Source organism: Bos grunniens, chromosome 24, assembly GCF_055505025.1.
Source record: "Bos grunniens cultivar Pamir isolate PY7600 chromosome 24, Bosgru_T2T1.0, whole genome shotgun sequence".
NCBI classification, from domain to species: Eukaryota; Metazoa; Chordata; class Mammalia; order Artiodactyla; family Bovidae; genus Bos; species Bos grunniens.
The window spans coordinates 59,793,223-59,809,773 of record NC_141188.1 but is presented as its reverse complement, the minus strand read 5'-3'; the positions used below and the strand labels follow the sequence as shown (position 1 = coordinate 59,809,773).

General features: G+C 47.7%; 1 protein-coding gene across 1 annotated transcript; it reads right to left on the bottom strand.

Moving 5' to 3' along the window:
• Positions 1 to 2,594: 2,594 nt before the first annotated feature.
• GRP (gastrin releasing peptide) lies at positions 2,595 to 15,223 on the bottom strand. Its single transcript, XM_086373679.1, has 3 exons — positions 14,963 to 15,223; positions 7,912 to 8,139; positions 2,595 to 2,797 (listed from the first exon to the last, which is right to left on the bottom strand). Exons 1-3 carry the CDS (start codon positions 15,099 to 15,101, stop codon positions 2,760 to 2,762), a joined length of 405 nt encoding a protein of 134 aa, XP_086229805.1. The 5' UTR covers positions 15,102 to 15,223; the 3' UTR covers positions 2,595 to 2,759.
• Positions 15,224 to 16,551: the final 1,328 nt, after the last annotated feature.

Here is a 16,551-nt window from a genome sequence, read left to right as displayed (position 1 = left end):
CTCAGTCATGTCCGACTCTTAGGGACCCCATGGACTACAGCCTACCAGGCTCCTCCGTCCATGGGATTTTCCAGGCAAGAGTACTGGAGTGGGGTGCCGTTGCTTTCTCCATATATAATAGTGTATATATGTTAATCCCAAACTTCTAATTTATCACTCCCCCACCTTTCCCCTGTGGTAACCATAACTTTGTTTTCTATGCCTGTGAATCTGTTTCTGTTTTATAAACAAGTTCATTTGTATCATCTTTAAAGATTTCATATATAAGCGATACGTGTCTTTCTCTTTCTGGCTTATTTCACTTAATATGATCATCTCTAGGGCCGTCAATATTGTTTCAAGTGGCATTATTTTATTCTTTTGATGGTTAGGTAATCTTCCATTGCATTTATGTACCACATCGTCTTTATCTATTCATTGATGGATGAACCAAGGCTTGATACAGGGGAGCTTGCAAGTGTCAGGAGATTTGAGTGAGCAATTCCTGTGTCTAGGTCAGGACATGTGAGGAAAAAACAATTGCAACTGAAACAAAGGATCATATCTGCTCTCGTGAAACAACCAAACAAGAGACATCTAGATGGGGTTATTCCAGAAGCATTGCCTTCCTCTTCCAACCTGACGCGCCACCCCTAGAGAAATGGCCCCTGAGTCTGGAAAGGTTGTTCCCATCTTTATGAGTGTCTTGTGTGTATGCGTGCTAAATCGCTTCAGTCATGTCTGACTTTGCAATCCTATGGACTGTAGTCCGCCAGGCTCCTCTGTCCATGGGATTCTCCAGGCAAGAATACTGGAGTGGGTTGCCATGCCCTCCTCCAGGGGATCTTCCCAACCCAAGAATTGAACCCAGGTCTCCTGAATTGCAGGCAGATTCTTTACCAGCTGAGCCACCGGGGAAGCCCAAGAATACTGCAGTGGGTAGCCTATCCCTTCTCCAGGGGATCTTCCTGACCTAGAAATCGAACCAGGTCTCCCACATTGCAGGTGGATTCTTTACCAGCTGAGCCACCAGGGAAGCCCAAGAATACTGGAGCAGGTTGCCATGCCCTCCTCCAGGGGATCTTCCCAACCAAGGGACTGAACTCAGGTCTCCTGCACTATAGGCGGATTCTTTACCAGCTGAGCCACCAGGGAGGCCCCCTGGAGGGTGAATGCTGGTGACAGCGCTTCCCCTTGTCACCGCTGCCTGGCAGGCTTTAGTGTGCTCAGCCCAGGACTGAGCTGGGCAGGCTTTAGTGTGCTCAGCCCAGGACTGAGCTGGGCAGGCTTTAGTGTGCTCAGCCCAGGACTGAGCTGGGCAGGCTTTAGTGTGCTCAGCCCAGGACTGAGCTGGGCAGGCTTTAGTGTGCTCAGCCCAGGACTGAGCTCTTGAGGAAAGGGGCCTAGGACATCCCAAGAAGAGGAAGAGGTCCCCTGGCTCTGGATAAGCTGGGAGCGAATGTAGTTTTGAAAGGATTACTACACAGTACATCTTATGTGATTCTTTGATAATCAAAGCAAAGTCAAGATAAATCTCTTCACTGTTTCAAATGTGATTTCCCCAAATGAAAGAAATCTAAACATATGGCAAGAAGCTTTAAAATCTGTTAATGTGTGAATGCCATAATAAAAATGTAACTGGGCGTTGTGAACTGCCAGGCCGTGTTCTCTGAGAATCAAGGGGCTCTTGGGAGCCTGTCTTCTCCCTCTGCTGTGGAGCTGACTAAATCTGGCTGCGGGGACGACCTCTCCCAGACTGGCGATGGAATATTGAAGAAATGGCGCTACTTGCTAGGCTTAAATATCCTGGCAGAGGGTCTCAAAATGAGGTAATAGAAACACTGTGAAATGCAACAGAATATCTGATGACTGTAGAAGTTTGAATCCCAGTTCCCTTGACTGTGTGACCTCGGGCAAGTCAGCTGACCTGACTCTCTGTTTCTTTGGCTAAGTGAGAAGGGTCACCTCAGCTTACAAAACTCTTAGGAGGAGAATATCTGTAACATCGACCAAATACCTGGTCATGGTAAGGGCTGCAAAAATGGGAATTTTTACATGATAAAGAAGGCCAGCCTCTACATTCAACCTAGTAACGATAAAGCAAGTCTGAGCTTCTAGTAATGGCATCTATAAAGGATTCAGTATATATATATGCGTGTGTGTATATATATATATATATATTCATCAATAAAGTGGCTTTCAGAGGGGAAAGCTAAAAATTCAGCCCACCTTCATCTGTAAGCATACAAGTTTATTATCAAGCTGTTTGTTTCTTTTTTGCTGTTGTTTTCTGGGGTGCGTGTGTGTTTGCACCCTGCAGCACATGGGGTCTTAGTTCCCCAACTAGGGATTGAACCCGCATTCCCTGCATGGAGGGCGGAGTCTTAACCACTGGGAAGTCCCAAGCTGTTTGTTAATCTCAGTACTAATCACTCCCTCTTATCTGGAACTAAAATAAGAGAACTACCTGCCCTTTGGACAGTATGTTTAAGCTTTTATTGTGACTGGTAACAGGTTGGGGACTGGAATCTAATAGACAGCCTAGATGTAAAGAACATTAATTAGAAGACTCTTTACGGACAATTTTTCACAGCAAACAAGTTCAAACCAGAAGATGCTGCTTGAAAATCATGACTTTAGTCAAAGTTGAAAGGTACAAGAATAGTTAAGTATTTTGCACAAAGGAAATTTGTTGATGATCCAGTAGAACTGATGCCCATAGAACGCAGTTTCTTAAGGATTTTGTTTTGCTTCTTTGAGGGAGGCGGCCATCGTCATTGTCAGTTCAGCTGGGGGTTCCTTCCTTCATGCTGAGGACCTGGAGTGAAGAGTCCAAGTTAAAAAATATTAGAAAGAGTTAAGCAAATGTAGTTAGTGATGCTGAAGTCTAATACTAGAAAGTAAATCTATTCCCAACAAACCATCACTTGGGAGCTTGATAGACCTCCAGGTGACTCTGAGCACATTAATACTTAGAACCACAGCTGTCCCCCTAGAGGGAAATTAACTTCCTCTTTTTGGGGAGCCACATTATTTTCAGGTCTTTTTGGTATATCAGCTTACTTTATGTCCTGATGTGACCACACAGATGTAGTCACATATATATTTTCACAAAGTTTTCTGTATATTCACAAAGTTTTAAGAAAACTTTTCTTAAAAATGTGTCTGACTGAAAGGTAATTGATTTGTAACGTGTTAATTTCTGCGCTCTAGCAAAGTGATTCCGTTACACATCCATGTGCATTCCGTCTTCCTGCTCCTTTCCACCGCAGTTTGCCACAGGATGCTGAATGCGGTTCCCCGTGCTGTGCAGCAGAACCTGTGCTTCATCTGCTCTGTGCAGAACAGTTTGCCTCTGCTAATCCCAAACTCCCCATTCATCCGCCCCCCACCCCCTCCCACCCTCAGCAACCGCGAGTCTGCTCTCTTTGCCACTGTTTCTGCTTCACAGATAAGTGCATTTACACAGGTACAGTTTGACTAACATTGGAAATGGAAATGTGTTATTTCCAGGAATTTGCTACTAAAGTAGCAGCTGGGTGGGGGAATTGCTAGGGAACAGTGGAATCTTAATTGCTACTTTGCTTCTCTGGCAAAGCCTCATTCCACAAGTCAAAGCTAGCTCATGAATTACACAGCTACACGTTATAAACCCGTGACTGTAAACGGCAGTCGTGTGGGCAACTTGGGAAGAGGAGCTAATGTGGGTTTCTGCCAGTTCTACAGTGCTTGTGGTTGGCTTGTTGCGGCTTCTGTTCAAATTAACTAAGACTGAAGAAAGGATGAGTAGCTTTGATTTTAAACTGCTTGTTTTGTTCCCATACAGCACCCTTTATCCACTGAGATGAGAAAACACTTTTCATCCAGATGAGAGCTTATTATACCTTCCAGGATTCTCCGGTAATTCGGGTTCCCCAACATCCAGACCAGCCATTTGTTCCTAATAAAGGAATTACTGAGATTCTCAGGCCAGTTATTACGTGCTCAGTGGCTCGATTGTTTTGACCAGGTGATAATGAAGCCAGGGCCTCAGGTTCAATTCCCACACAGGCCAATTAGCTTTGCTTTACTCCAGGAGGCCAGGTTGCACTGTTAAGGGTCGCCCGCCTGCCTGAAGATGCTGCCGCACGTTTGTGATACGAGCCCCCGCTCACACAGGGGTCAGATGAGGTCAAGCACGTGGAAGTCCCCTGCGTTGGCTCAGAATATTGAATCTGCGAGCTCGGCTCAAGAGAACGGAAGTACAGTGACAATAAAAAGACGGATTGCGTAGCCTAAGAAAATCAAGGGCCTGGAGGCGGGAGAGGGTCCGTGGTTAGGGTAGGAGGGAACTGTATTTGAGGTGGGGGCCGGCTTCACTCTGCTCCTTCATATAAATGGTCAGGGTGATCAGAAGCTTTTTAGTATTCTCAATTGTATGTTGTTTTTACAATACTTGGAGCTACCTTTAGAGCATTTCACATACTAATAAATAAAGTTATTCCCTTTGCTGATCTGATGGAACAGTCAGAGCAGTCCCTTAAAGGTGAGGGCAGGAAATACCCTGGTGGTTCAGTGGTTAGAACTCTGCACTCGTAATGCAGCAGGTACAAGTTCCATCCCTGGTCCAGGAACTGAGATCCTGCATACTTCACGGTGAGGCCAAACTAAATTAAAATAGTACTAACTCAAAAAGAAAAAAAATTTAAAGTGAGGGCAAATTTGTACATTTACTTTCTTTCCATAACACCCCTTGCAATGCATTCTCCAGGTCCCTTTCCCCACGTCAACCAAATAAGAGAAAAAATGCGAGGCTGAAAAAGAAGAAGAAAAAAAAAAAGAGCTGGGTCCAGATTACAAAAGGAACCCAAAGACCAGCCTCAACCTTCACTGAAACTCAGGACAAACCACAGCCACCTCCAGGATTATGGATTAGATTCTGTAGCTGAGCTGAACCCTGTTTCATGTTATGGAAACCATAAGGGGAAAATTCCATTAACTTTTGTGAGAAGGGTAGAGTTAAAAGATATAGGTTTAACCTCGAAAAACTATTGGCCTTCATTGCTAATAAAGTTCTGGATCCTGTTGGTCATGATATACTAGTCTAGGTTCAGTGTGCATTTATACAAATCTTTTCCTGAATCAAGTAAATATCTTTGTCGTGAAACAGGAAGATGCTCAGTTGTAACTCCAGGTCTGGGAGGTTTGGCAACAGGACTTGATGCCTTATTACTAAAATGGGAGAGGGGAGCATGAGGATAGTTTTTAATTTTAAGAAAAGTCCTGCTGTTAATTCTGATAATGCTTGGCTGAATTATTAAACTTCTTTCTAACACTGAGAGATATAAGGATTTCTAATAGAATGATTCTCTTGGTACTTCCTCTGTGTAAGATAATTGTAGGATGTTTTCAATTTTCATATCAACATACTTTCACTGAGGTGGAGTTTCTAAAGCAAGAGAAGTGATCAACCGTTTTGGTCTCTGCAAAGACTAACCAGTGAATTTGTCTTTCATGCTGCTGGGAAATCAGTCCAAAAGAAGGGGACCAGTGTGTGCAATAGCTAGTTATTCAGTCTGAGGTAGAATTAAATAAGATGGGCTTTCTGAAACTAAAAAGAGGAACAGAGCGTAAAGAGATGTAATGGAAAGCAGGGCCTGATTAGAAAAGACGACTTCTTCAGCTCACACTGCAATACTGATAAATATCGTCCCCTTAAAACAGCCACCCTCTGTAACTGCCCACCCAATCTATCCTATAGTTTTGCTGCTCAAAGACCTTTTGGAGCTGCTGCTGCTGCCGCTAAGTCACTTCAGTCGTGTCTGACTCTGTGCGACCCCATAGACGGCAGCCCACCAGGCTCCCCCGTCCCTGGGATTCTCCAGGCAAGAACACTGGAGTGGGTTGCCATTTCCTTCTCCAGGGGGTCTTCCCAACCCAGGGATCAAACCCGAGTCTCTTGGGTCTCCTGCATTGGCAGGCGGCTTCTTTACCACTAAGACACCTGGGCAGCCGGGGTGTGGAGAGGTGGTATTCTATGAATGCTCTGTGAGGGTAAGTCCATTTCCGTGTTTGCTATTTTAGAGGCTTTTATGGTGGTGATCATGGTTAGTCTTCTGACCAAGGAGAAGGCCCTGATGTTGGATATCTACCCATGGGAAGTCCAGCAAAGCACTTGACCAAGAATAGCCCAGGTCAGCCAGGGCCCAAGAGGTCAATCACAAATCCCCAGAACCCTCAGAGCCACACAATTCATTAGCAGACATGGGAGCTTATATAACACCAGTGTGGACCAGAGAATCAGTTCCTCGGGGCTCTGCACAAAGTTGGTACTTATTTCTGTATCAGTTGATGTAATCCAGATTTTCTTTCTGAAAAAAGACTAGAGGAGACTTTCTCTCTAGGTGCTTAATGCAACAAATAAACTTTTTTTGTTTGCATTCAGCACAGAGAACCCACAGTAGACTGACACAGAAAGGCTGTAAGAGACCAGCCAAGGCCTAGCCACACCAGCCCGGAGCCTCTGTTAAGGAGCCATCAGTCAGAGGTAACCACGTGAGAGCTCCCCAAGGTCTGCGAGGGAAGTACGATGTTATTTTCGCCAGAAGCAGCAAGAGGGAAGGCTGCCACTGCCTCCCACACCCTTCATCTCTAGGATCAGCAGGGACCATTCCCCCCTCGAACAGCAGCAGACTGTCCAAGGCAGACCCCACGGGCTTTTCCCGTGAAAGGGTGCATGACCGGCCTCCGAGTTTCCTCACCTTTAAAACGGAGAGACGAAGAGAGCCTTCCTGAATCTCCCTCCTAAGACTGCTGTGAGCATCCACCCGAGGAAATGGGTAGAGGTAAGCTCTTGGATTATGGAAAATACTTACTGACCTAGTGGTTATTATTCGTTTTAATTTTTTATTGGAGTAGAGTTTATTTACAATGTTGTGTTAGTTTGGCTATTATTATTAGGAGGATTTCAATGATTACTTTTGCCTTTTGTCATAAATTTCAGGGAAACTTCTTAAAAGTTAACAAGACACCTCATTTTCAGTTGCCCCGCTTTTTTCCTATAAATTTTATTTTCTCTTTCATCTTGTTTACTGTCTTTGTACCTAACAGTGCCAGTTTGGTATAAATGTTTCCCTCTGTCCTCTGTAAAATCACATACAGAATGGATTAGTTGACCTGAGATATTTTCACCAAGTTTTAAAATATTCGGATGAGACCCAAACTAGGTAAATTTGGAACAAATATGAAGGGGTACTGGCTTGCGTCAGAAGTAGCAAACGAGAATGCTCTCTTGTAAAAGCTGTTCCACTAGTCCTCATCCAAGAATAAACACATATTGGGGCTTCCCCAGTGGCCCGGGGGTTAAGGGTCCGTCTTCAAATGCATGGGTCGAGGGATCAATCCCTGGTCAGGGAACTAGATCCCACATGCTGAGGCTAAAAGTTCACATGCCTCACCTACAGACCCTGCGCGCTGCATCTAAAGAGGTCTGAAACGAAGACCGAAGGGCCTGGGCGCGGCGGCTCAGAGCCAGCGCAGCCAAATAAATGAACCTTTAAAATACACACACATGAACAAACATATCTATAGCTCCACAGGGATCAACTCAAATAATCTATGGCCTCACGATCAAAATATTGGGGAAGGATGTGGTAAATTTAAAAACCCTACCAATGCACAATTGCTAACAAAACTCCTAAACAGGAATTCGATGTCTTAGGAGGAAAGATAATTGATGACGTCAGAAAGAAAAGCTAGCATGGGGACTGGCCACGCATCCTCTGAGTGTGTACAGCATCTGCCTGCAGGAGCCACCATGAAGAGCAGCTCCGTTCTTCCCTGCAAAAAAACTTCCCCTCTTCCAATTTCCCCATGTGCCTTCCGCCCCCGCCCCAGCCCACCTCTCCCGACCTCCACCTCCCGGTATGTTCACTGTACCCTTGAGTCTCGAACCTGTGTCTTTGAAGTTGCTGACGTCCTCGGAATCCCAGGCAGGCTGGTGAATGCTCAGGGGCTCCCATGGAGGCATCTGGTGGCCTCGGGCCGCCTTTGCTTGTAGGAGGCTTAGCAAGTTCCTTGTCGCTTCTTCCCACTGGGCATACTCCCTCAGCTGCTCCTTCACGCTCTCCTCCTCATGAAGTTGTGGGGACTCTGCCACACTCTTTTTTCCCATTAAGTGTCCTGTTCAAAAGCAGAATGGAGAAGGAAATGGCACCCCACTCCAGTGTTCTTGCCTGGAGAATCCCAGGGACGGGGGAGCCTGGTGGGGTGCCGTCTACGGGGTCACACAGAGTTGGACATGACTGAGTGACTTCACTTTCACTTTTCACTTTCATGGATTGGAGAAGGAAATGGCAACCCACTCCAGTGTTCTTGCCCAGAGAATCTCAGTGACAGAGGAGCCTGGTGGGCTGCCGTCTATGGGGTCGCACAGTCAGACATGACTGAAGTGACTTAGCAGCAGCAGCAGCAGCAAAAGCAGAAACCATACACGGCCAATATTTTATAATAACTAGAAATGAAGTATAACCTTTAAAATTATGAATCATTATCTTGTACACCTGTAACTTACAAAACATTGGATGTCAATTATACCCCAGTTTTAAAAAAGGATGTTCAATGCCACATTCATAAAAAATAAAATAAGCATATACTCTGGGTCAAAAAAAAAAAAAATCAAAACAACAAAACCCAAAACAGCATGCCACTAATTTAACCCAGGGGAATGAATGAACAAGAAATTTAAAAAGGCACCGACTGTGTTTGTGCTTCTTCCTCCCAAATGCAATATAAATTGCACTTTATTAGTAGGAGGAGTTAGTTTGTAAACAACAGACAGATTTTGCTCCCAGCTCAAAATCCCTAATGAATGGACAGAATTCAGAACCGAAACTCAGGAGCCCTGGGTCTGGTCCCTCTGCTCGCTAGCCAGGTGACCTCTCATTTTGCACCCCCAGCCTTCAATTTTATCAACCATAAAATGAACATGTTGGGTCACATGACATCGAAGGAACCTTCCATATCTAAAATTCTATCACCAGTTCTGTGTGCATAGAATTCTATTCCCAGCTAAAGGATGGCATCTGAACATCTTCCCCAGTCAATTTTGAATTTCTCCTGAAAAGTCTCCATGCTCTTCTTTGTATGATTAAAAAGGTGTTGCTTTCCTCTTATCTGTACCAAAGGAATTTTTCATTTAAACTTTCTTAGAATTTTAGCTGAGACTGAACCTAAAATTGTACCTAGAAATTACAGTTTGTAATGAAAAATAAATTGAAGACAAGTTCTGGCCAATGCGTTTCAGCCACCGAGATGCAGTATTTTTCTCTTGGAGGTTAAAATGGTCACAAAAGTCTATCAGGAGCTCCAGAGACGAGCATTTGCCATAAAAACAAATAAAAGTTGGTATGCAGGAGGCCAAACCATGAAAAACATAAAAATTCATGTACGCAAATGGGGATAGCCATAGGATCAGAAGGGGATGAAATTTAATGACTGCATTCCTAACACTTTAGCCCATGGCTTAAATATACTCACATTATCTTATTTACTTTCTTCGGTTGATTTTCCTCATTTCTCTGTAATTGGATTTGTTGTTGTTTAATTGCTAAGTTGTGTCCAACTCTTCTGCGACCCATGGACTCTAGCCCGCCAGGCTCCTCTGTCCACAGGATTTCCCAGGCAAGGATACTGGGTTGCCATTTCCTTCTCCAGGGGATCTTTCTGATCCAGGAATCTAACTTGAGTCTCCTGCATTGCAGGTGGATTCTTTACCACTGAGTCACCAGGAAGTCTGCGTAATTGAGTTTTAGAACACTTTTAATTTCTCACAGTAATAAAACTATGGTGCATTTGATTTAAAGTTCACAAGGAAAGAGCTCTTTGTGGCTTTAGTGTTGACTGGCATTAGAAGTATGTAAGGCAAAGGCCGTGAAAAAGGTTATTGATAGACCCCGAGACCACGTGAAATGGAACGAGGCTCCTTCCTAACAGCTCTGTCTACCAAGAAAGAAGCCCAGACCGTGACTTTATTGCTTGCGTGTGTGATGTACAGTCCACAGGATGTTTCAATGCGGACTACTTCATTTGACCCACACCCCAATCAATTTGATGAAAATGAGACTTGCCACAGGTTGCACACATGCAAGGAAAGATTCTGGATTCAAATCAGCTCACAGTCCAGACTCTACGGTATTACACTGCTTTCCAAGTGTCTTTGAACTTCCTAAGAATGTAAGGCAGTTAGAAATCATTCTGGGGCTTGGAAATAAGGATGAGGTTTACAAAAGGCTTTCTAATGTCATCAAAAGGAATGGCGATCATATATCACTATGTCATGACTCATTATGTGACTCAGAAAAATTAATTCTGTGCGCATTGGGAAGCCTGAAAATGAGGTTTCCCTGCATTGCAGTGTGAGCTTTGCCAAGTCGCTTAGGGCCTGACACGTCACACAATTTTAAGACTCGATTGAGGATACTGTCCCAACTGAAGGATTGGAATCTTGAAAGGCTGGCTACCCACTTATCTGCTTGGTGAACTTGGTGTCCAGACATGCACTAAATAACCTTGCCTTTAGCCATCAAAATGATTATGTTGCACAACTTCCCAGGAAGTAGCAAGTCACTTGGCTTTATTACTATGGAGGAAATTGAATCATGATAATGGGAAAGCAGGATTAGAATCTGATGCTCCCAATGATGACCTCAGTTGCTCTTGCTCTTGGTCATTGCCTGTCATCTAGTTAGGATGCTGGAACTGAAGCGGAGGGACGATGGAGATGTTTTTACAAAGAAGGACTTCATTTTTGTCATGCTTGAGTAATTTTGTGACTTTTCTACAATGGAAGGCTAACGTAGGCCTCCACTCTGTGGGTGATTTAACATAGACTCTTGGGACCTTGGGGGCTTCCAGGGTGGCTCAGTGGTAAAGAATCCGCCTGCCGATGCAGGAGACACAGGAGATTCAGGTTCCATCCCTGGGCCAGGGGAGGAGGAAATGGCAACCCACTTCAATATTCTTGGCTGGGAAATCCCCTGGACAGAGGAGCCTGGCAGGCTACAGTTCATGGGGTTGCAAAGAGTCAGACATGACGGAGCCTAGCACATAGCTACACATAGCTATGGGGACCTTGTACTGAATTTCAGTATTTGCCATTTTGGTGGGTGGGTGTTCAGACTCCCTTCCCTAGACCACAGACTTTTGTCTTTTTCTAAGGAAAGTGCACCACCTATAACATTCCAGAGAAGCACACATCCCCTGGGTCCTAAGGCACTACTTACTTAGCTAGCGACCATCAACCAAATAATTGTCTCCATGACAACGTGGATGATATGCCCACTTCCATCTCTTCTCCCATCATCATTTGTTATGTGTCCATATCACATTAATGGAGATCTCAGCACAGACAAAAGACAGGCACTAGAAAAAATAAACCCTCTCTGGGGTGGGGGTGGGTTTTGTCCTTTTTTATCACTTAAAAATATCACTAAAATGGCAGGTTTGCAAGAGAAAAGAATTTTCTTGAACTGCAAACTTGAAGATTATCCTAACTTCAGACAATATCTATTAACACAAAGTGTTGAGTATAAGAGCTGGTTTTTCTTTCTTTTTTTCGGGGGGGAGGGGGGAGGGATACTTCAGCCATGTCTCCCAGTGACTGGTGCAGCACAGTTATGTAAACCATTCTGCAGCTGAGCACTGGCGTTTGGAATGGAGCCTTCCACGGCACGCTTCACACCAGAGTCAGAACGACGACCAGAAACACTGCACGGGCGCACAGGGGAGAGGCCCCGCGTTAGTGCTGACCTGTATTTGCATCACACACAAAACTTTTCCATGAAGATCAAGCCAGCTAAGAACTGGTTAAGTTTTCAGTCTGCTAACTTCTTTTCCACGGCCACATCACGTTCCTCTCAGCTGGAAGAAGCAAATCACTTAACAAACCTGCAAATTTGTGCTGACAGCTTCTTCATGGCCAGCGATATGTGGCTTTCGTTTGCTTTAATTAAAACCAAACTGCGTGTCTTCAGTGATTGAGGAGGACAGGCATTCACTTAGAGCGGAAAGCTCAGTTTAAAACCTAGCGTGGTGTTCATGCTTGTGAGTGCTCACAGGCCAATAGAGGGCACATCCTCCCAAAGCAAACTCCTTCGCCACTGCAGAAAAAAGTTGAGTCACTTTCAACTCAAATGTGATGCTCTGCATCACCTCCCTCTTTCCCTTCATCAACTCTGCACAACTCTGAAAAAGGAAAATGAGCATGTTTGCAAGCACATAAGAGAATAAGACAATTTGGGGTGCCACTGGTCGGTACACTTTGGAGCTGGGAACAAATATATTGATACCAAGAGGGAAAGAGAGGGCGGGAGGACTGAGAGCTGGGGATGAACACGTAAACACTGTTGACATTGTGTACAAAATAAATAACTAATGAGAACATGCTGTGAAGCACAGAGAACTCCACTTAAGGCACTGTGGTGACCGGAACGGGAAGGAAACCCAAAAGGAAGGGGGTAAATGCACACTACAGCTGACTCACTTTGTTGTACAGCAGAAACCAAGACAGCTTCGTAAAGCAACTATAGTCCAAGACAAATTCGAAGGACGCTGTTATGTATTTATTTATTTGTATGTATTTGGCTGTACCGGGTCTTGGTTGTGCCACGTGGGACCTCGCTCCCTGACCAGGGATGGAACCCTGGACCCTAAGTTGAGAGCACGGAATCATCACCACTGGGCCACTAGGGAAGTCCCCAGAATTAATCTTTAAAAAGAAACAACTTAACTCTAGCTTTCCCGCTAAGCTCTCTTGTTCTGCTTTTGGCCTTCAAGGGTTACCTAACGATGAGCCTTTTTGGTACAAACACATGTATAAGCAAAAAGAGGCTAGAAATCTGGAGGTTTCCACCTTCTCAGCCCGTTGGCTGCTGGCCAGACTAGGCAATGGCCACTTGATCTAAACTCCCAGGAGTCCTTTTTAAGTATTGATAAGGACAGAGTAAAGGGACAAAATAGGTAATTAAGTAGTTAACCCCACTAGGGGATTTTAAGTAGGAAAAATATGGGAGACCCCTGTAAGTTCACAATTACTCAAGAGAGCAGGTTTGCGTAATGACAAAACCAAGCAGGCTTGCTTACAACAAAACCATGGAACAGAAGTATGAGACATGTCCCTAAACAACAAATCAATGGTGGCATGAGACCTACATCCTGCCAGTGAGCTCAGTAACTTAATGGTCCCTAGGACGTGCTCTCTGGACACACAGAAAACAACAGTTTGTAGACCTAGTTTGACCACATAGGGACCACAGAACTGCCCCGCCCAACCTGTAGGATGAGCTGATGGTGGAAGCATGACCCTCTACTCAAAGCAAAGAAGTTCTTCTCTCCCTCCCTGTTTTTCCTTTGACCATGAAACCATAGCCCAGTAAAGTCTCAGGGTGCAGCATTTCTCACCGGCCAACTTGTCAACCTCACAAGCATCCTTTTATAATAAATCACTTCTTATCCATCTCTTTGCCTCTCCCTGAATTCTTTCCTGCACTAAGACATAAAGGGCCTGTAGAACCAGAGCTCTTCAGAACCCCTCAAACACACCCAGATGTTTCCGTATCAATTCTAGGTTTGGCTTCTTTAATACCTTCCGAATGTCCTTCTCTCTGGATGTGCAAGGCTTTTCACTCATTCCAATCTTTCCTTTCTATACCCCGGCTCCTGGGCTTCGCTGTCTTTCAAAGATGACAAATACTTTCCTGTCTGGGGTTGAGGACTTGGCAAATGATTCGTTAAGCAGTCATGAAAACTGCGCTATTGCAACCCAGAGCTCTCCGCTTCTCTGCGGGGAAACCCACACAAGGCACCAGATCTGAGCGCCTGAAGTTCTAACCTCACGCCCGCCACATAAATGCATCTTAGTCTTCACACAGAAATGCTGTAACGTGTCTAACAGTTGAATTAGCAGGTATCTTTCCAACACACCCTCCCACCTCTCCTAAGTAGATGACTAAGGAAATCGTGAAACACACACGCCGCCTGACATCTCTCTAGGGATCGACTGGCTTCCGGGGAAATGCTGGGTTATTGTAGCTGGCTGTGGGATAGAGGGGAGGTGGCCGAGGAAGCCGAATGCTTTGTATTATTTGCCAGAGCCTCTGCTCCGCACAGCAGAGGGCTCCGGGGTGATGTAGAAGCGGCGGGGTCGCTCCGGGCGGCCCGGGAAGGCAGCGAGCGCGCGCTCCGCGGCCCGGCGTCCAACCCGCCGCGGTGCCGGGCCGGGACCAGCACACCTCCAAGCCAGGAGAGCGGGACTTACAGGCGGAGGGGCAGGGAGAAGGAGCGAGGTTAGAGGGCGAGAGAGGCGGAGGAAATCGGGACTCTGGGGACAGAGACGCGGGATCCGCGTGGAGACCGGGCGATTCCCCGAGCGCGGAGCCTGCTGGATGGAAAGAGGGAAAGGAGGCAAAAGGGCAGAGAAAAGAAAATCGCTTCAAGGCAAACAAAACAAAACAAAAAACCTGAGGAAATTCAGGCGGGCTCCAAACCGAGATGGGATTCAAGCGCTGAACTGATCTGAAAGGCGGGGTGGGCGCCGCGCCCCAGGCCCACACCTGTAGCTTTGTGAGGCGCAAAGGCGCAGCCGCTGGGCTGGACCAGGGCTCCAGGACGCCCTGGGGACCCGGATCCCCAAAGTTGTTCGGGGAGAGAACCATGCCAGACAGGGTTGGGATTAGGTGGATAAAGGATGCTGCAGGGAGATGCCCACGGAGGGTTACCTCTGGGATGTGGGAGAGCTGTGTGCTGGGTGGGTGTCCTGGGGAGGACAGAAGACAGCGGCAAGGACCGACGGCCTCCCTGGATGCTGAAGGGCAGGGTGGGCGTTTGGGTCGAAAGGTCGGAGCAAACCCAGCCCCCCAAGGCCGAGCCGCAGGAACGCCGGGAGATGCGGAGACGCGCGCCGGCTGCGGGCTGGCCCCGCCGGGACTCGAGCGCGCGGGACACTCACCGACAGCCCAGTGGTTGCCGCGCGTGTACATCTTGGCCAGCGCGCCTCCTCTGCCAGCCGTCACCGGGGCGGCCCATCCCCGGGGCGCCAGGCAGAGGACCAGCGCCAGCAGGACGAGTGGGACCTCGCGGCCGCGCATGGTCCCGGCGGAAAGCGCCCGGAGTGCCGTGGCTAGGCTGGGCGGAGAGCGCGTTCTGCCCGCGGAGGCACGCCTGGGACCCGGAGCTCGGAGGAGCGCCGCCGCCGCCGCTGCCCGCCTCTGCTCCGGCCGCCGCCGCGCCGGGGCTTTATATGCAAGCCCGGGCGGGCGGGGGGGCGGGGGGGCGGGGGGGGGGTGGCTCCTCCGCCGCGGCCCCGAGCGCTCTGACGTCTCCCTGTGGCGAGAGCCAGGGCGCTGGACCGCGGTATCCGAAAACCATCCATCTTCCCGCCCAGGGGTGAAAAAGCCGGGTGTACCCCGCGCGCCTCTCTCTTTCCCGCGTAGAGCCGCCCGTCACCCCACACTGGACTCCTTTCCACCCTCGACGCCGTCGCTCGAACACTATGTAGTGAACCCCTCCTTTCGCAGCTCGGCCAGGGCGCCTCCTGGCTAGCTGCCTTCGGATCCAGCAAGGGGGAGCAAGGACGCGGCCGCCTGACCCCCGGGGAGAGGGGCGCGGCGGAGCGCGGGTTGTAGAGAGGGATGAACACGGAGGATGGATGTTTTTAGGCCGGGCTTTGCTGGAGGGGATTGGAGCCCGAATTGCAAAGCACTTGTGATTCTCAGACCTTTCCGCTCTGGGGACCACCTCCCTCCTCGCGTCCCAGCCCACGAAACTTTCGCCTTCCTCCTGCAGAGCGCCCCTAACCCCCGCCGCTTCACCACCTCCGGCAAATACCCTCACCCAACCTGGGTTTTCCGTCCCCGCCCCTGAGGTGCAATGGAAGCTGGAGCGGGAAAGACGTGTAATGTGATGGAACCAGCAACAGTTTTACCTCCCTCCTGGTTCCCTTCATCAGCGTCCGCGTGATGGAAGAAGCTTTTATGCCGGTTTCCCCAGGCTGCGCCCACCAGACGGCGCAAACTGTCCCTCAGCTGCTGTTTACACACTCCTCTGGGGCTGGGCATCTTTGCTCTGTTCCTTCTGTTCTCGGAGATGAGGAATGGCCACCGGCTCAACTCCCCAGATTCTCAATGCCATGGATACAAAGCGGGTGGGCGCCATAGCCATGCCGCAGTGACTGGAAGCGGGGAGGATGCTGTTGCCCACGATTCGGCTGCCAGAGCTGGGGGTGTGTTGCTGCGCTCCCGCGTGCCTGTTCCTCTCCAAGTGCTGGTGAATCACTCGCTGGTGGGTCCCTGCTTGTGTTCCGGGTCAGTACTGGCTGTTGATACCAATTAAGTTGAAATCATACCTTCTTCTCTATCTGGTGGCCCAAAGCACCTGAGCCAGTCTCAGATGGTGGCATGTGCATGTCGCATGACTGAGTGTTCTTGAGCTTGGAAGAGTATCTCCATGCATGTGTCTGGCTAGAAGGTTCAAACAAGCACTAATTTCAAGAGCACTATTATTAGCCAGACAATAGAGTAATAGGATCCTGAGGGAATG

Coding starts and splice junctions, on each gene's coding strand:
- GRP (XM_086373679.1), bottom strand. CDS start 15,101: ATGCGCGGCCGCGAGGTCCCACTCGTCCTGCTGGCGCTGGTCCTCTGC. Junction 8,140..14,962: donor CGGCAACCACTGGGCTGTCG/GTGAGTGTCCCG, acceptor GCTTTTGAACAG/GACACTTAATGGGAAAAAAG. Junction 2,798..7,911: donor CAGCAACTTCAAAGACACAG/GTTCGAGACTCA, acceptor TCTTCACTCCAG/GTCCTCAGCATGAAGGAAGG.